General features: G+C 32.8%; 1 protein-coding gene across 4 annotated transcripts in view; it reads right to left on the reverse strand.

Moving 5' to 3' along the window:
- LOC118203987 (serine proteinase stubble-like) overlaps positions 1-21,641 on the reverse strand; it is a 123,254-nt gene that overhangs the window by 24,322 nt on the left and 77,291 nt on the right. For 3 of the 4 annotated variants that reach the window (XM_085815253.1, XM_085815250.1, XM_085815252.1), the window contains exon 2: positions 2,836-2,933. In XM_085815253.1, the coding sequence (XP_085671379.1) occupies positions 2,836-2,914 (79 nt within the window). In that variant the 5' untranslated portion in view covers positions 2,915-2,933. Of the gene's footprint in view, positions 1-2,835; positions 2,934-3,989; positions 4,095-21,641 lie in introns of those variants that run through there. The other variant, XM_085815254.1, reaches the window with a different exon arrangement.

A 21,641-nucleotide genomic window follows, 5' to 3' on the forward strand; every position in this document is an offset into this window, starting at 1 on the left:
AATACATATATTTGACAAAAGCGCATTACAAATAAATGCCAAAGAATGCAACTGTAATCTCTTGATAAGAAGGACGCATGGACGAAGCATGCAAATACATTGGAGACCAACCTGAAAAGTGGACGAAATTCATGGCTAAATTCGTAAGGAATTTAAACATAGTTCTATGGATTTTCTGAGGTTATCGGACTCGGGATCCTTTTTCCTCTCATAATAAAAGAATGTCCAGTTTAGAGAAGCGAAATAAGCTCTAAAAAACGGAAAATGAAATTTTGTTTTTATGATACTTCGATTTAAGCCGGAAGAAGGAGGAGAGACAAAAAGCTATATCGTCAATGGTTTTAAGGTGCTCTCTTTGAGAGGAGGAAGCTAATACGATGGAAATGTTTCTAGTCTTTCTTCCAGAAAATACAAATTGAGTTTCATTTCTTTATAAAATTACGCGTAATGGTATTTTCAGTAGTGTTGTTGATAGTACATAAGGTTTTTATTTCCATCTATTTGTTCCAAACCAACTGAAATTATTTTATTGAAAGGTATATAATTTCTCCCCTCTGACTGAAAATTATCTTACCATAAAGAACGAACATGCCTTTTTATGAAATCATTAATTTAAGAGAATATGTAGGCATTGCAAATTGTTATAAAAAGTCACCAAGTATGTATTTATTAACTAGTACACATAACTGAAAAGATACTGACGTGTAAACAATTATGGGCTATGAAACTTAAAAAAGGGCTCCCACTTATCACATAAAAAGCAAATATTAGAACCACACTTAAAGCGAAACATTTTAAAATAAATCTTTAAATCAAAGCATTTTTTTAAAAAAATACATAAAATAACGAGTTAATCTATTATATTGCACATTTTACGCCAGGAGCTGCGAGATACTTTCTTTCCTTCTTTCATGTAAGGATAATAAGGCGGAGGATTAATGAAATGAAATATGAAATTATAAAAGGATAAACTGAACCCTCATACCAAAAACGTAGAAACCCATCTCTATATTGACTGTTTGTGGTAATGCGTTTAGAGTTTTCACAAGGGATGTCAACTTCAATGACACGCTGATGCTAACAATCATTATCGTAAAAAGCAAGTTTTTTTTTATAATACAGTTTTTAATTTTTTAAATCAAAGAAAGTTATACTAGATACAGAAATCTACGAAAATATTGAAGTTACTGTTATTTATAACGTTTAGTTTTCTTCTCTTATCTTAGGTATATCTGTGGACTTTAGAGAGGGTTAACAAATCATAAATTAAATTAACCTGATCCCAGAATCATTTTTTAATTCAATCAACAAATTGCGGCAGGAAATTGTTACTATTTTATATTTTTTATAGATATATTGTCGGCGACGGCTTGTCGATATTTGACGTAATGTCGCCAATAATTTATGAAACAGAAGACTAATGTCATATCGTTCCGGAAGTGACATCTTTATATAAATATTGGCCAGTAGTAAAATATTCATATTTACCAAAATACCTCATCTATTCAAGAATTTACGATTTTGAAGTGATGTCAGAGAACACTTTTTTCAGTATGGTATCATTGATTATTAGAGAAGTTAAACAACAAGAATCTGCGTAATGCTTGTAAAGGTTTCAGGGCTAGTTTCGATGCTTTAAATACAGAACTATCTTCTTCAGCTGCCTAAGTAAAAATGAAGCATCATTCATTTGCAGTTAGGCAGCTTAAGAAGTTAATTCTGTATTTAAACCATAAAAAATAGTCCTGTCAATTTTACAAACATTACGTTGGTTCTTGTTGTTTAACTTTTCCAATAATCTTTATTTGGGTTGTTATTTTAACCTAAATTATGGTATCAATGAGTTGAGCTGAGCAAAGGCAGCAAATACTATCATAGAAAGTATATCTTTTTAGAGAAAATTCTTTAGCACATGTTGTTCAATCTCAGAAAAAACATCAAGCAATTCGAATGACTATATTTTTATATTTTACTCTTCTGAAATATTAAAAGATAGATTATTACTGCAATTAAATTACATAATATTTACATATTAAAACTGCAAAAGCATCAACTGTGAAAAAGCTAAAGAGGACGCTGTTCAGAAAATGCAAGACATAACGCATAAAATAAATTTTCGTCCATGAGAATATTTTCCCTATATATTTTTTTTTTCTCTGATCTGATTAAATCGTATTTTTTCCCCCAGGAAGGAGGGAGGAGAATCTGTTGCTAGTATGAATTAAAAAAATAAAGTCTTCAATATTTAAAGCTCTGACTATACTCAAATCATATTCTTTTTCATTTTAAAAGTTCAAAACTGAGATAAACTTAAATGAGATGAAGATACGCAGTGCTGTAAACAGGTTTTCATTTGCTTCCCAATTACCATCTAGGTAGGTAAAATAAGCATTGCAGAAGCATAGCTATCTTAAAACAGAAAAAGGTAACTTTTTTTTTTTTTTTGCTGGAATCGACTTTCTACATAAAAAAATAATCATTAGTCATATTTGAAATTCTCGAGACTTAGCACGTTCAAGTTTACTGAGATAACTGTTGATAGGGGCTGGGTAAAGAAGTAAAATGTAAAACAATAATAAACCATATTAATAATAAAAATCTATTTATGCACTTGGTGATGTGTATATGTGCTGATCTATTAAACATTAGGACTAAAATCTAAAAAATTGCTCGCAATTTACCTACTAAGCACTGTTCTAAAATAATACTTCTCATACCCAAAACTTGAATTCAATAGCACTTTATGAAAACATAGTAAACAAAAATGTCGATAGGTGGCAGCACCTGTTAAACATTAAAAATTATGCTGAATTTCATGAACAGCTGAAATCTTACCATTTTTTCCAAATGTTAGAATAACTATAAAGATGTAATATATCAAAGTGCATGCTGCCAGACTTTTCTGATAATTCATTGTAAGAATACGGGCTGATCTGAAAGTAAAGAAAATATACGTTATTTAAAGTTATATTTTAATAATAATAATCAATCAAAATTAAACTGATGTATCTCGGTATTTTAAATCAAATTCTAAAATGTATATAGTTAAGCGTGCGTAATTTACATATATATTACTTAAATAGTAACTGATACATTGTAGAATGTACCAAATAGGCATAGTTAATTGAAAATTTGAAGAAAATGAGTGCTGGTAATTTTCTTCCCCCCTCCCCGCCCAAAAAAGTAAGTCCTTTTTTTTTTTTTCCTTATTTATTTAGTTTGCCGTATAATTTAATCTCCAAACAATTTGCCTTGTCAGCTAATTAATTATCATTTAATAACAATCATGATAATATTTCAACAAAAAATGCAGCTAAAGATCAATTTCCCTTTTGAACACTTTGACACATTTTAGATTTATAAACAATTTTATATTAATATAAAAAATGTTATTTTATACTTCATTTTGGGTAAATGCTGGTAAAAATACAATGCTTAAGAAAATAATCTAAAAAATCAATTCAATAGTGTTAATACTGAAATGATGTCTCCCTTGCCTCAACTCCATATTCAAGAATTAACCAAGTTCTTCATATTGTTTGTTTTATTATATAACCACAACAATGATAAAAATCAATGCATAGTTATTTAGCTTTATTTACTATTTAAAATCTTTTACCTTAATAGATACGCTTACATTTTATTTGAAATAATGAATTGCTATGGATGGAAATGCTGTTTAATTTCAACCAAAAAACTATTACAATCATTTTTAAATCTAGTATTCACTATTATTTAATATTACCTAAGGACGAATCTCTCATTTTCTGATAATCATTTGTTGGACATTATCAAAGAACGATAAAAACAATTTAAAAAAAAAAAAAAAAAAAGGAGCTGTAAAAGACATAGATTAAATATGCTTTCAAAGTTGGCCAACAGAAGGCGACACTGCTCTACAATTACTCTCACATTGCTAGGTGGCAGCACCTGGTTTCTTCGAAATTAAATTTTACAAAAATAAATGCCTATAAATTTAAATATCTTACTTTTTTGGGTCTTCTCTGATCCTAGTTTCTATGAAAGCTTAACAATTTCTTTCTCTGTGTTTATTTTCTTATATGAAATGTCTTTTAAATCAATTATTTTACTCCTGATAAGGTGATTGCACGCCTTCCTCCGCGGATACGACTTGGAAGTGGTCTTTGGAGCCAGGCCTGAATACAGACATAGAACGACAATGAGAACCACCTGGGGCGCCGATTTATGGAGAGCGGAAGCCAAATTCTTCTCACGTTTGGTGCGATGTAATGATATAATATGAATAAGGTAGTCATTACTAGCGTTATTTATTTCCCTTAAAGATGAAATATAAGAAGCTTCCCATCTTCATAATTTTATCAATTGAAGTTCAGCTTTTGATTAGACTTGTTATTACTTCGTGTAGGACAATTTTTTTTTTCATCTTCAGTTTTTTCATTGGAAGATCATAAATAAATGTCTTAAAAATTATTAAATTTTAAGAAATGATTTTCTTCATTGAAAGATGATAAATGTCTTAATGTTACTTTGCGTCTGCTGCTACACATATTTGACTTTTGTAATGTATTCAGAGCACCATTCGAATTTGCACTTCGAATCGATCTTGAAAGAATTATACACGAGCTCAACAATCCTTCAACAGAAACGATAACTCAGTATTTAGTAAGCAGCCATCAGTCTGACACTGATGCCGAAAAGATGTCTAGCGAGGACAATTAATTGCGTAACTTCTACGATTTGATTGGAAGAAAAAAAAAAAACACAAGTATTTTTCCCTACATGCAGATGTACGCTTTAAAAGATACTCATTCTAAAGCAAAATACGCCATACGAATTGTTTTGATAATATTAATATTAGTAACTTAGAGTAAAGGCTGTTTCTAATGTGAAATTGATAATAGCTTCTATCATAGCAAATCAAAAAAGTTCGATTTGTCTTGCACTCCTTCTGTAGAAAGAAAATTATTTTTTCCAAAATTTTCATTAGTATGACATCATAATTTTTCTCTCCCCTTAATAAAAGCAAATAAGTTTGATTTATAACAGATTGGAAATGTTGCTTTTTAATAAGCTAAATAAAGCATATTTCAGTTTGGAGTAATTGTAGTTTCTATTTACACGGACGCCAAGTTTTGGAGGCTATTATTAAGGTAGGAAGAAGATGAGCATGAGATTAGAGGATTAGTTGCTACGAAAAAGCCACCTTTTATAGACCGACAGCTACTTTTTTGGTCGAAATACCCTTGAGCGAGATTTGAATCTCTAAACCAAATTGACATGAAAATACATATGCGCAAACATATATAAACAACATTTTAACCAGTTCATACTACTACAGGATACTAAACCTGAGATGAAACTATTTAGAACTTATTGGTCTTATTCATTCAATCTCTAATAGAAAAGGTGAATATGGGTTTCAATTTTTATGACAATTGTCGACTTATGAATTTAAGTTCGCAATGTTGCCTCAAAGCAAAGACTTTTTTCTAATTATTAGCAATTTTTACTAAATAGTACTCTACAGATGGGAGGGGGGGGCGTGTAAAGCAGGGATAGTCAACCTGGTCCCTACCGCCCACTAGTGGGCGATTTAATCTTTTATAGTGGGCGGTAGAGATTTTTGCCCCATAATAGTCAAGGAAGATTTTATTCCTTGTAACGGCAGTTATACTCGTACTTGTTTTCTCTATTAGTATTAAACTGTAAATATACGTATTAGAACAAAAATTTCTCCAGTCGAAAAATAAAATGAGCACATTACCCTGTGTTTTTAGCTACCAGTATACCTACCTATAGGTAATGTATCAGATGGTGTAAATGAAAAATATTTAACGGTAGCTCTCTTATTCGCTCTTCATTTGAACAATTTATCGGTATAAGAGCATTTGCAGTATAACCTAACCACCATAACATTTTCTCAAAGTATTTTACAAAGTGTAAAAACTATTTACTTTTAAATGCATGTAATTGTGGGTAATCAAGATTCTTTAATGCAATCCTCAGAAAAATGTAAATTTTGGTAAACTTGATGCAAATATACCATTTTTAAAAAAATTACTAGCATTTTTAATATAAATATAAAATACATCCCTCTGATGCCTGTAAAGGCATTTTCCTCACTTATAACAGCCAAGTAACCGTGAGACTTTTAGAACATTTAAAAATTAGGTTAAATATTTTCTCCTGACATGTACTAACATTTCGCGATACGTATACTTAAGGGGTTATAAACTGAAAACAAAATAGCTAAGAAATATATATATATATGTATTTAAATATTAGCCAAGCAACAGATAAATAAAGCTTTATCAGTTTGATTAATGTGTCAGACTTGACAGCTGTTGTCAAGATAAAGTTGTTCACTCTTCAAGCGACCGTTAAAACAAAACTATTCCTTTTAGTATATTTATCTGGTTTCTTTCCATATTTGTAAAATATTGGACTAGAATTTTTCCTACTTTTTTTTACATTACAGAATGATGCTGACAGAAAAAGGAAACTTCGATATTATTTAGAAGACGGAAAGCATAATGTCCCAACAATTTATATACTGAAGCAGAGGCAGATAAACGCCGCTGTCTCAAGCAGTGACCGTGTGGTTAAAACCGTTGAATACTGGTAATCCGACTGAAGATCGAATCCAGGTCTAGCTGCATAGGTGTTAATCGTGGTTTTCTCTACGTTTCTTAAGAAAATCACCCACGAAGGCAATTAGCTGTCTGTATTTTAATGTATTCTGATAATCTATAACCCTCTGCCTCGGAAACAGAGAAATGCATTTGGAAACTTCGTAAAAATTTTAAAGCTAAATTGTTCACTATTGCTTTTGTTCATAACACGAAAATCAAATCATTCGTCATCACAAACAGCAAGAAGGAGCTGCATACATTTAAGCTTATATCGTTATTTCTGAATGAAATACTCAGAACATGCATCAGAAATAAACAATTTGATTCAGCAAATGGCTATAAATCAGTTCACTGATTTTCTGTAGGAAAGTTCAAATAACGAGGAAATACTGAATGCGTTTTCAAGGCCATGCTCCGAATACAATTTTCCGTTCAACCTCCAAATGGAGTTTCACTGAAAACCATAGTTTCATTCTGCAATCTTATTTGAAATGAGCCATTAACCTTTTCGCTCCCAGTGTCTAACACTGAAACCACCTATTCAAAATTCTACAGAATGCAAGCCGATGGATTTCTTGCGTAACTACATGCATAAATAGGTGCAATAGGATGGCGTATTGGAAATTTCGGGTTAAAATGCAGCAATGGATTAAGAGCGATATATATATATATATTTTTTGGTTCTTTTTGTGCATTTTGTGTAACAAAGTTTCAATATCACTCGTGCAATGGCTGGTAAATTATTTTTCCAATGTTAGTGGCTTTTATTTAGGCAACAGTCACAAATTTGTACATCTGCGCAACCGGTAAAGTGGTTAGCGACGCTGACTGCCGTACCAAAGGGCCCGAGTTCGAATCCCGGAGAAGGCAGGGATGTTCGCAAATGTATAATGTTTGTGATGCATGGGGGCACTCTAAATATGCGGTCAGCCAAAAGATCTCTTGAGAGGTTGGTACTGGGGGAAGAAGGGTGGGAGATCTTTGGACCCGTTCCTTTGGCTGCTCTCCGTCAAAATTGGGGGCAGAACTGATTAAAGTCGTAATGTCACCTGCATGATGTTCAAGGCTCTTGTCAACGACAAGCGCCATCTTGCACTGCTCGCCGCGATGAATTTTGTGGGCTTGTTCTGATGTTACTGTCAGACAAGTCAGCTAAGTCACAGCAACAACACACCTTGTTTTTTATGAGGAGTGAAGGTTGCAATTGAAAGACTTTCGAATCTCTGTAGCGATAGGTATGACAGTACTGAGAAAACAAAGAAGCGGGCGAAAATAGGAAGACATCAAAACATGAGCCACAGAATACTAATGTTTTCTTCCAAAATGTTCTCGCGCATGATTAAAAAGCTTATAAAAGCAGGAAGAAAACATCTCAATTCAGTAGTTTACTTAGTTCTTATTATTGATTGTAGCGAATTCGCGGCGATATCGGATTAGCTTTCTCTGCTTTTAACTCAGTTCTAGGTAAAAGCGCAGAACAGGCTGCATCAAAAAAGTTGAGAAGGCGGAGCTGTGTGACGTCCATAATTCGGTGCGACTAAGCTTGTGACATCAGAATGTATTCTCGCATTTACACTACGCATACTTTATTTTCTCATTAAAATAACAATAATGAATTGTTTATTATTTATTATTGTAAAATTAATATGAAATTCTTTACTTTAAATTTACATTTATAACATTTAAGCTTAGCCGTTACTGAAAATAAGTATTAAAAAAATTCTGAAAGGTTTCAGATTTTAAATTATGTCCAAAGGGGCTTTTTTTTAACGTTTTGTGTGTTACTTTTATTTATTAAATATCATGTTCTTTGCACTCAAACCATAAAATTCAGTTCAATAGCAATGTCGCAAAATAATTTTAAAATGAGCATATCTTTAGAATTTCCAATCCACGGTTCCGCACGCTGGAGATAAAAAGGTCTCCCTACCTTAGAGTGTTGCCATTGCTCGCTTTGAAATACTTGAGTTTGTTAATCAAAAATTCCTTAAAGTTTTACAAAATATAAAATCGATAATAAAACAAATTTCAAATTTGGTCTTAAACATGTCCATATTCGTAAGACGATTACGTCATTCAAAATTCGATGGCTATATGTACCGTTGTTTTATAACAATGCGAGAAATATACATACATTTATGCAGATTTTTCATTATTTAATTTCTTTAAATATAACACAGGGCGATAATACTTTGTGGCAACAGTTTGAAATGTAATTCGGCGTTTGTAGTGAATCGACGCAAAACGAAAACAATAGTCTTTCAGGGACAAAAGCCCCTTTGGACTAATAAATTGTTTCTATTTAAAATTACCATGATACAGTGAGCGAATTCTACCAATTATCAAAACGATAAACAACGTTGTAGTCTCTAATAATACTTGAGTTTCAATCAAAAAGAAGCAACGCATGTGCTTCATTTTATGGGGTATCTTTGCAATGTGGTTCATGCAGTACAAAAGCTGAACTCCATCGCACAAAATGGCAGTGCATATTTTACAATGTTGGACTCTGTGTGAAGGATAAGAACTACTTTTCTAATGTATCATCAAAAAATATCAAGACATTCTAGTGGTATTGTAGAGTAACCACCATATTTTCTATAATAATTTTAAAAATTAAATAAAAATTTTGTTGTTTATATTAATAATTACCATTATATGAACCTTGTAAGAAGCAAATAAATCTTTTTAAAATAATAAACTTTTTTTGAGAGATAAAGTGTTAAAATATTTTACATTCATTACTTCCAGCGTTGAGTAGAAGGATTGGATTGGATTATTCAGTTATGGCAAAGCACACGAGGGCTATCTGCCTAAAGGGAGGGATGCCTTCGTGGAGGACATTCTAAGGAAAACTGGCTCGTATACACGTTACACATAGGGAAAACCACGAAAACGCCCATACAGCCAGCCCACTCGCGGAATTCGAATCTCGGACTGAACTACTGTGTTCAACGTCCTGAGTAGAAGGACCAGGATTATCATCCAGCAAAAATATTTCATATTTAAAATCTAGATCTGAAGAGAAAACTGTAAATTATTTTTGCTTTTTTTTTCCTCCGCTTTCATTCATTTGAAAATATTACTGTCCCCTTGACAAAGCAGAGCTCACCGTAAAAGCGCTAAACGTCACTGTAATTAACTATGCGGCTTTTATTTTCAGCAGTATACTTTAAAAGATGTATACAAGAATAGGAAATATTCTTTCAGGTACTGCTTTTAAATAAGGAAGGCCAAAGACAGCTATAGTTAAATATTCTTAAATTAGAAAACTTTTATTCTACCACATTTTTCATTGCAAACATTTTATTAAAAAAAGTGAATTACTTTTTTACACTTTTCTCTAGTTCCTAATAACTGAATTTTAATTTTTATCAAATATACGTAATCTTTGAATTTTCTAATCTTTGAAACTGAATTCTAAATCTATGAAGCTTTCTAATCTTTGAGATCCAATATCTGTAATTTTTTATCAAGATCTACATAGTCAACTACTTAAATGACATTCTGGAAATTTAAGATTGTGAGATACAAATGACGTCATTTATGAAAGAGTAATGTGTCAATTAGATGTAGCTGTTCTCAGATGAACATACAATACATATTCTGCAGAAATGCTTCTATATTAACTGCTGTATTTTCCTCTGATTTACTGGTAGTGAAGTACAGTAGACACAGCTTAATGTAATCGCGGTTTATGTTATCATTTCGATATCGTTTTTCAGTTGCCGAAGTCCTGCCCTTTTTTGTACATAAAAACATGGAGTATGTTTTGCTTATTGTGATACGGTCAAAATATTAAAGAATAAATTAGCAAAGTCACCAAAATAAATAAAAATTTTTAAGTGAAGAAGACTGTCGTCAAGTAAAGGATTAAGTCACCAAACACCGTGGTTCTAATTTTAATCAACCATTTAAAATTAAGTAAAAAAAAAAACTCATTTTGGCGTACATTTTGAATTACTCTATTTTGAGGCGATTAGACGCAGATCCCTTTTCTTCAAAGAGCAAAAAGCAATTTTTGTAGTTTTATTTCTTTTCCTTATTCCCAAGGAAACAAATTTCCTGAACTAAGGTTGTCTTTTTTTTACCCAATTTTTAATTTTACATTAGCATGGTCTCTTTTAATGCGGGATGCCCTCTAAAAATAGGGATACAGCAATGGTCAAGTGACTTCCAGAAACGTTATAAAAACTCGTAAATGAACTTTTGCTTTAAAGATATTATGAACAATTCATAAAATTTTTTGCCTTGCCCTAATTAAAGTGCGATGAAAGTATCTTGTTTATATGTTTCTGGTTATATTTATATTAAATTAGTTGAGCTCCATTGATGTTCTCAAGGACGTTTTCTTTATAGATGAATGTTATGAATACTGGTACTTCCAATTTAAAAAAATAAACTAATTAAAAGTTATTGGAGGTGTTAAGGTAAGAAGAATCGGCGTAATATTTGTGAATTTGCAGGTTTAGTTTCGAAAGTTTAAACACAGAACTTCTTTCTCAGTTGCAGAAGTGAAAATGTGAAAACTTTCAATGTCATTTGCAAAGCTGAAGAAGAAGGTTCTGCGTTTAAATCTTCGAAAGTAGTCTTGCAAGTTTACGAATATTATGCCGTTTCTTGCTGCCTTAACACCTCAAATAATCGTAATTCGCCGTGTTATTTTAAACTCAGATTTAATTAGAAGTTTTTCAGAAATTTTATCATATGGTAAGAAGAAATTACAATCTCTTAAACCTTCCTAAAAATAGTCTAAAATTTTATGTTTTTATTACATTTTAGAGTGAAACAAAATTTATATCTTGCCTTACTGGAAGTGAAAATTATTTTTGCTATAAATTATGAAGCAATTATTGTTTTTTTTTTCTCTTACCTCCTACTATTGTTAAAGACATGGCATCAAAACTCTATTCTAATTTTTCCCACTATAATTTTAAAAAAAAGCCATCAGAACTTCGAAATTTATTAGAACACAAACACGATCCAAACATAATAGCATTCATCAAAAGGAATAACTTTTTATGGAACCACAGGACAATGAGTTATATTGCAACATATTAAACCGGAGGACCTCTAAAAATATAAACTTTAGTTACCAAATTCTGTTTTTATTTTCCACGAACGTCGAGTGTGCTAGAATTTTGGCCATGATTCCAATTTCCCTAATTCACGGTACAGCTGTTTTAAAAAAGAGTGCTGTGGCTATCACTGCATGCAAAAGTGAAGTTTTTCAAGCGATTCCGTATCTACATAATTATGAATGAGTCCACAGCTCAGCTGGCCTCTTTTCTTTCGCACGGAGCGGCTACTTCATTCAAAAGAGAAAAATGCACTCATACTTTTAATTTTCATGGATGAGAAATGCAAAGATTTCTTCCTTTCAAAAGAAACAGTTATGAAAATAATAGTCAAAACTGGGACAGATATTTTCGTTGTAAAGCCACATTCATATACCCAAACAATGTTGGAAGATAAACTGTAGACTGTTTTCTGTAAAGAGAACTCCCTTTCGTTTTTAAAAAGCATGGTAGAATCTTTGACGCTTATGCAAAATATTAAAACTATCAGCTTTTGTCGATTTGTGTGTTTGGGTACAGATAGACTCGTTGCAGCGCAGTTATAAAGTTTAACTCAGGAACATGCTGAATCTGGGAAATTATATTTAATTTCTCCAACTGGAGAAACTGTATTAATACATCCTAATGCTATATTTTTTTAAAAATTTATATGTGTTTATAAGCATTATTTGTAGCATAAGGACAAAATTACGGTTTTAGTTATCTATTTATTATCAACGTTAACGCAGCCATTTAAGTTTTTCTATAAGATAATCAGAATTTCTGTAAAAACAATCTTTTACAATTAGATGTTACATAGGTTTAATTAGAACAACTTATCGATTATAGCATACAGCAGAATTTAAGAATTTTAACTCGCTTGATTCTATTTTAGTGGATTTTGCTTTTTTAATTGCTTAAAAGCACGATTTAAATAAAAATGTGTTGCGCATTTATTTAATCTCGTAAAATATTAAAACAAACGTGTTTTAAAAGTGTTACACAATTTTATTTCACAACAGTGTATTTCTTCCGTCTTTATTATATTCATCAAGATAAATTACATAGGTTGCTATTAGAATAAAGTTAGTTACGCTTTACTTCTGAACTATTAATGTTTTGTTAACCATTTATTTGTTAAACCACTATGCTGCTTCCTAGAACTGGGAATTAATGTTTTTAATCTTTTTATTAAAATTCTTTCATTACTTCTATAACTGCGTATTCTATTACAACAAAACCCAAATAAATGCCTTAAATTCGTCAACATTTCAATTTTTATAATAATATTTAATTCTTAATCTTATTTATGCATACCCTTGATGACTCACTGCCACGAAATTTTGCCGTATGTTACTCATATCATCCTAAAACAATTCTGTTTTTTTTTTTTTTTTTTTTAGTCCAAAGGGGCTTTGTCCCTGAAAGGACTATTGTTTTCGTTTTGCGATTTTGCGTCGGACTCATAAACGTCGGTTCACTTTTCAAACTGTTGCCACAAAATGTTAGAGTCCTGCATTATATTTGAAGAAATTAAATAATGAAGAATCTGCATAAATGATTGTCTATTTCTCGCATTGTGATAAAACAATGGTACATAGAGCCATCGAATTTTCAATGACGAAATCCTACTGCGAATATGGGCATCTGAAATCTCAAATATGGAATTTGTTTTATTATAGATTTTATATTTTGTAAAACTTTAACGAATTTTTGATTTACAAACTCAATGCTTTAAAAGCGAGAAATAGCAACGTTATATATAAAAAAAAAATACTTTTATCTCCAGCTCGCGAGACTGTGTATATCGGAAATTCTAAAGATATGCTTAATTTAACATTATTTTGCGATATTGCTCTTGAACTGAATTTTATGGTTTAAGTGCAAAGAACATGATATTTAATAAATAAAGGTAACACTCAAAACTATTTTGCGATATTCCTGTTGAATTGAATTTTATGGTTTAAGTACGAAGAACATGATGTTTAACAAGTAAAGATAAAGCACAAAACGTTAAAAAAACGTAATTTAATTTGGACGTAATTTAAAATCTAAAACATTTCAGATTTTTTTTTTTTTTTTTTTTTTTTTTTTTTTGCTGAGAAGTTACCAATATTAATGCGATCATTTTGCTCAGTTAACGAATCAAAGTTTTCATGGTTGGGTGATTGGTTTGTTAATTAATATCAGCAAAGCATGCAAGCCTATTTCGAGGCACTCGGGAGCAACAGAGCTCAGAGACAAATAAAATAAGCAAAATATGATTACGCATTTTTTCCTTCAGGAATTTAACCGAATAGTCAAATCTGATCTCAGATTCTAGTAACCATATTATTTTATAAGCAACGCAAGGTTTCCTACCAGAATGAATACCGAACTTTTCGAAAATAGATTTTTTTTTTAAATTTCTATTTCCATTTTGAATTATTGCCATTCATATATTTCTTGATCTTTTATTAATATCTTTCTCTGAATCACGAAAATTCATATTTTCCCATTTATCACGAGTGAACGAAAAATTAAAGCTGGTGAATATTACTAGTTCGATACGGGTTCGAATTAAAGTAAGAGATGGCTGAAAGGATATTTTCGTGGTTTTCACCTACACAATGTAAATACGAACCAGTTTCCCTTATGAAATCCTTTACGGAGGCATCCCTTCTTTCAGACCTTTGCATATTCATTTCTACAAACGCTTTCACCGACATCACGGTTTGTTCATTAACAACCAATAGACTTATTTTTCCTCTACATCATTAACCCTTTGGCCTATAACCACGAATCTCACTCGTGGCAAAGAATGTGTGCCATAAACAAAAGCCACGAGTATGATTCGTGGTAAAGAATTTGTGTCATTAAGAAAAGCCACGAGTCTGACTCGTGGTGAGGAATTTGTGCATAAAATGCCGCGAATATTAGAGCAAGCGATTGGAGTTATTCTACATCGAATATTTTTCCTTTGATTGTAACGTCAGTATTTTTTTTTTCAGTTGTTTCTGACAAAACTGGATGATCTGTTACTTTAGTTCCCCGTAAGGCTTCGTTACGTTCAGACGTTTCAAGTATAATTTCGTATAAATAATTAAAAACTATTATACCCAACATGCAATTATTTTTGTCAACTTATCAATTGATTATGATTACACCCTAGACGTCTTAAAATTTCTATTTGTACCTAAACATTGTTTATTATTTCACAATTCCTTTCGTTACACTGAAATATATATGTCATGAAAAGTATTTATTTTGCGCCAGTTCGGGTACACGGCTGAACAGTTGAATGGCACGGCGCGCGACCGACTTTCTTGTTTAGTATAGCTCGCGCAGATATCGTGTAGGCCAAGGGGTTAAAAAGATAATAAAATATTGCTAACAATAAGAGTAGTTACGCAAACTGAGAAAAGCTTTTACATAATTGGAGGCTCTCATTGTTTGTTTTTATATTTTTTATAAAATATGCTTATATTATGTAAAGCTAAATATCAAAGAAATTGCCTGATTATTAAGATGGTAGTGATCAGCTGGCGAATCTTCAGTTGAAGATCATTCTATGCTACCCACCGACTACAGACCCTTCTGATGATTCTTTTCTGACTCTTTTGAATTAATGACTGTAACTGTATGTCACTTTGTTATGAATCATACTGTTTAGCTGAAAGATAATGATAAAGACTTGTGCGTATTCCATTCAATCTTTATGCAGGACAGATCAGTTTTGATGGGCAAGACAACATGTCACATATAGGAAACAAAGAGCTGCATTGTGTCTTCAGTTGATTGGCTTGGTTTATTTGATAATGGAAAAACACGCGAGGGCTAGCTATCTGCCTAAGCGGAGGGATGTTTTCGTGGAGGACTTTCTGAGAGAAACTGGCTCGTATACATGTTACACAAAGGGAAAACCATTCAGCCAGCCCGTTAACCTTGTTTCAAACCTCGGATCAAACTACCAGTATTCAACGACTTTACCCCTCAGCAGCTGGTGGGCTGTTTTCAGTTGAATCCAAATGTTTTTTACATTGGGACTCATGCAGCGTAAACACGATATGCGTAAGAGCACCTTAGATCCATTCCAACATTTTCGAAAGCGGCGCTTTCATAAGGGTTTTGAGGATGACTGCCTGGATCGCTAGGGTTTAAGGCACTAAATGTAACATTAATTTAAACAAGTTTCTTTACGTTCTATTAATAAAAGAGGACATGTTCTGTCCATGACAAGAAAACATCCTTCGATATCTCAGATAGCCCGGCAGGGTCAAAGCTATTGGAAAGAAGTCCTTGGATCTGAGACTATTTGTTCTTGATCAGCATCGGAAACTGTACTGTCGTTAATATATGTGCTTTAATGTATGGTAAACCACGAATGTATAAAACAGTTTTAGTCAAGTGATGGCTTAAAGATCACGGAATTCAGAGTATCAGTTGGTCAAATTAACACAACATAGTTCGACTGAACATTCATGAGACCACCTGTATAAAGAGTAACTAAACCTCCTCCCCAAGATCGCTCAATGAATTGCAACATTATTTATGGCATAACAAAGGAACTGCCATCAAGAAGAAATGCTCGAAAGCGGACAAAACTTGGACTCAGCCAAGCAATCCAAAAAATGGTTTAATTTTCATATACAATGGCTTCAGAAACTACAATGATCTCAAACACAACATGATCAATAAGCAGTTGGACCTCGAGTTTGTGCTATACATTTCTGAACTGCATGTGGCAATGATTCGATAAGCAACCGAATGATGGCTTGGGTATTGTGGACCATATGTTGATTCGAGTTCCTAGTTTATCTTCTATTTGTGGGGGCAGCCGAATTCAACAGATTCTCAAGTAGTGAGAGATCAGGTACGGGATTGCCAAGGAAGTATCTGTACACCTTGAAAAGCATTTAAGTTGACTTGAGTTGCCTGAGGCTGGGCGTTATTCTGTTAGAAATCTGCATTAAGTAAGCCCTGAATATATAGTAGAGTACAAGCTACAGCATCCTGTCACCATGGCGGTGTCAAGTTAATACGTACGTAATGAAACGTGACGTGAATAGCTGCTGACGCTGATAGCACCCCAAATCACGACTTCAGACTAACGGATTGTGAAGCTCTCCAAAATGGCAGAAAAATCCGCCAGATGGTAACATCACCTCTAGACTCTTACGCAGATATCGCTATTCTACCGGAAAAAAAAATTTCGTCGTTCACACGACACTATTCTATTCTGCACCTCACGAAGCTCTGGTGCAACACCATTCTAAGCGATAAGCACTGCGACATTTAAATCATATGATTAAACAGGCTTTCGGAGCAGACGACTGGATAAGATGTCTCTACAACCAACAGGTGCAATGATGTTCCTTGTGATATTAGAGCTTCCAAAACACTACCTATACAAGCATATTACAGCATGACATCTGATAGGACAATCTGTGCGCTGTCACCTGTCTTTATTAAAACGGTGTGAGACCACTGTTCTTAAATGTGATTACAAATAGCGGAATCTACTGTTCTTCCATCGTATACGGCGAAAGAACCAGCTGATGGTACGAATTTTTTCGAATGTGAACGAACTTTCTTTTGACCTTTCGCGAATCTTTTCCGACAAAATGACGTGCAATGACGTCTTAAAGGCATTAAAAGCCCTTGCTTCTTTCCTGCACGCAGCAAGGGCAAAAACGCACTTCTTGCAGCTGTAACATGTCTTGAGTAATGATTTCATGTGCCATTATCTGTTTATAACAAGTGCACAGTTCCTGTGACTGGTTAGAAATGTTAATCAGTTGCACAACTTGCACACATGCGAGCAGTATGTAATTTACATAATACTTCGTTCACATCTTTATCGAGTGGATTTTGTCTGTCAGGTTGAGTATTTCGTAGTGATTTAATGTTATTTAACCAATTTCATTTTTTGAGGCCAATACCTGCAGAAATGCTAGATATCTCAATTTTATTACCTTAAAGCAGTGATTCTAACTTTTTAATAATTTTGTAATTTTGCTAAATCAGAATTTCTGTGTAAGGGGAGATCGTTTTGTAAGTAGAAAATATAATATCAAACTATACAATGGGAATAAAGACATTATATTAAATTCTGTATTCACAAACTACTTTTATCTAAAAATAAAAAAAGCCATTAAGAAACCTCACAAAATTACATCCTTTTATTATCAAATCTCAGAGTGTCAAACTTCATTTCCAGATCTTAATTGGTAGCGATATTTTCAGTTTAGTAACTTTCATTTTAAATCTAGCAGCATTTGAACTCTCATATCACTACATATACACTCCAAATGTTGCTAACCTACACGGTACTAGCCTCCTACACTACTCCTACACGTTACTAACCTCTGTTATGAATAATAGAGTTTGAAAATCACTATCTCTTCAATACCACCATACTACAATACAACATTATATTACGCAGATGGATACTTATTTCGGCTGATATCTAGATAGCCTCATTCTTCTTCTAGGTTCTCGAGATACCATTCTTCATTCCTTGTGGTTGGTTATAGAATCAAACTGGCCCATTTTTTTGCAGTAAGGCAACAGAAAAACATGTTCCGTATTCTCTCTGATTCACGTGTTATTCCACTGCTGAAGCTTTCTGCCCAAGCCAGAGGCATACGCTTGATTGATCAGTAGTGTTGTGTTACCCTAACATTTATCTAAGCTCGTGCATAAATTTTATCTGATCCACTTCCAAATCCTATCCTAAATGTGACTAGTTTTGAAGGGTCGATAATGCCATCAATGAACAATGTGAATTAATAATTTGTGTCACATTCTCATTCAGTATACTCATAATTTACGTGTTAATACAACTCGACATTTCACAAATCTAGCAAAACCATACAAAGAAAACCAGTCTTCAAAATTAACGAAACAATGATAAGGATTGTAAAAACTTGGAATTACAGCAGATGGAAAACTCAACTGGATAAAGCACCTTCAAGATATTAGAGTTAAATATTCAAAAAATAACCATCTCCATGAGAAGAATGAGAGGATGATTTGAGGCCTTTTATCCTCATATCTAGGAGGCACTGTTCATACCGTGATAGAAAAAATTAATTATGGAGCGGCAATCTCCATAATGGAAATGAAGAAACAACAGCTTCGTAACATTAAACGACCATTTCTCCTCAACATTATGAAATTCTTCCTCACCAATTCTAACGGTGCACTCCGGAATACCTCTTATATCTTCCATAGGAGCTAGAAGCATTTAAAATCAAAATATTACAGCTTACGAATCAAGCTTTCTTATGTGTACTAATTAGCGATCCGAATAACTTCCCAAACTCTCCTTAGTCTCCGTGATTTGCAAATTCACCTAACAAAAAAATTTACTTTAATGAGGCTATAAAATAACAGTATTTACCCAACGTCATTTACAGATGGATCTAAAATAGATGAAAAAGTAGGATCAGCCTGTATTTTTCATAAAGCCGAAAATCTAAAAACACCTTGGAAAGGTGTGTGTGCGATTATGGCAAAGCCTCGAGGGCTATCTGCCTAAAGAAGGGATGCCTTCGTGGAGGACTTTCTAAGGGAATCTGGCTCGTATACACGTTACACATGGGGAAAACCACGATAATGCCCATGCAGCCAGCCCGTTCGCGAGATTCGAAACTCAGACCGAACTACCGGTGTTCACCGACTTTACCGTTCGGCCGCTGGTGGGCCATCTTGGAAAGGATACCTGTGCACAGAAAATAGTTTCTTCAAGCGGACGTTTTAGCAATTAAAAAGACAAGCAGTCAGCTTACAATTCAATAAGATTCTCTCACTTCCCTGTATACATTAGAGATATTCAAATATCTTTCTCCAATAGCACAAGAAATCTTTGATCTCCTCCTAGAAAGTAGCTAAATTAAAATTTTAATGGACTGGGTGAAAGCATGCACAGGGAATGAAGGAAACGAAGACGCCTAATTTCTTGCTAAAGTTGCAGCTACTACTCTCGATTCCGAAGATATGAAATTAAATTTGCTGCCAATTTAATTTCATATCTTCAGAATACCTAAAAAAAGAAGCGCACAAGAAAATAAACCATAGCTGGCAGAACGAATTGTTCTCCAAAGCAGGAGAACACACGAATTCATCAAAGTAATAAACGGGAAAAGATGTCTCAATAACCTCCGTTGAAATCATTTCATATCTGGATATAGGCTCTTTCTCATTTATTATCAAGACAGAAATATCTCTTCGTCAGACAACTGTGTTTGTGGCGAAAGAGAATTACTGGAACGCTACATCTTCTCATGCTCATTAACATAAGCACACAGCTACACACGAATTCGAGTTTCGAAGATATATAATAAATAATCCAAAAATTCATCATAAATCAACAATATTGTAAAATAGCTTTCGGAACAAGATCAAGGTATTTCTGAGCAATACCTGTTTTCAAAAGTCTTTACATTAGTAGATAAATTATTCTTCTAAATAATAACTGCATGAAAATGTTTTGGAAGTTTGCACAGAGTTTCTGTAGAATGCTTTACTGTATCAGTACCTTTAAGGGACAGTATCTGCATTACCATACTGTAAAATTATGGTGCTTCGTGTGCTTTTTCCTGCCCTATGCTGAACTCAGACTTGAAACCATACAGCAGGCAACCGCCAACAATAGATTTCACTCAAAAGCGTACCAAAGATCATACTTGAATGATGTTTGTTTTCTTTACCGCAAAGGGTATGAGAGCAGCTCTTCTGAAAGGATAAGTAAATGTGTATCTCCTTTGTCCCATACCATCTCTTTATGCTCTCCTACAGTATAGTTTCGAGAGCTTTGCGGTGAAGAGATGTTTTGACAAGTTTTGAGAAGGCTAGATTTTTTCCAGCAACCTTCTTAAAAATTTTAATCAAAATCATTGACTAAATTCATAGAGACTTAACTGCATTTCAACGAAATAACAAAAACTAAAAGTGAAGTCATAGTACTTTCTTTCATGAAATTAAAGTATGAAATTCGTACTTCTCTTAACTTCCGACACAGTTTTCATGAAATTTATATCCTTTTTTAGTGTAGAATATTTTTAGTTTATACAATTTACTACGGGTTTTTAAATTGGCTTCGTTAAAAATTTTCCCTCTTAATTACGATAGCAAGTAATGCTATATCATTTTTCTTTAATAATTTCTTCATATAAAGAATTTCATTTGAATTTCTTCATATAAAGAAATTCTATTTTACATTTGCTAGAAAACGATGTTCAGAAACAAAAATCTTAAGTTTTAAATTATTTAGATTAAATTTTAATAATAAAGCTAAAGACATTCATGCTGAAGGTTTCAAGATTTAATATACATAAATCTTGGCTAAAATTAAAAGATTTCTGTATAAACTAATTTATTATCAACAGTTTTTAATTTCTGTTCAATTATTACATTTTATGAATCAGCTATGAAAAACGTATGTCCCTTTTCAATATCTAGCTATCTGCAGATATGATTATAGAATGAACAGACAAAAAAAGACAAGCAAAAATGAAACAGTTAAATTGAAAAATATTGGGTTCGCAGGAAAATAATTTCGGCTTGCACAAATCGATAACGCTTCGTTACTCTTCTGTCAATCTTGTAATTTATTTTCCTTTTGAGATTAGCAGCTGACACTTTTAAGTTACTATATATTCAAATTCCGTGTATTTTTTTAAATTTTATTTTAGGGTCAGTTTTAACATGGGTTGCAAAAATAAACATTTTCGACATATTTTACTTTTCTTGCTTTCATGAAGGCAGGAAAGCGGCTGAGGCTCACAAAGAGATATGCGAAGTGTTGAGTGCTTAACAGAACGTATGTGTCAGAATTGGTTTAAAAAGTTTCTTTTTGGAGAATTTTCACTTGAAGTTGACCAGTGTGCTGGCCGACCTTCTGAAGCTGCTGATGACAAAATTAAAGCCACAATTAAATCGAACTCTCATATAACTGTGTGAGAGATTTTAAAAAGGTTAAGTGTAT

This window comes from Stegodyphus dumicola, chromosome 4, assembly GCF_044657685.1.
Source record: "Stegodyphus dumicola isolate Sdum_Otavi_A_Nest chromosome 4, ASM4465768v1".
Taxonomy (NCBI): Eukaryota; Metazoa; Arthropoda; class Arachnida; order Araneae; family Eresidae; genus Stegodyphus; species Stegodyphus dumicola.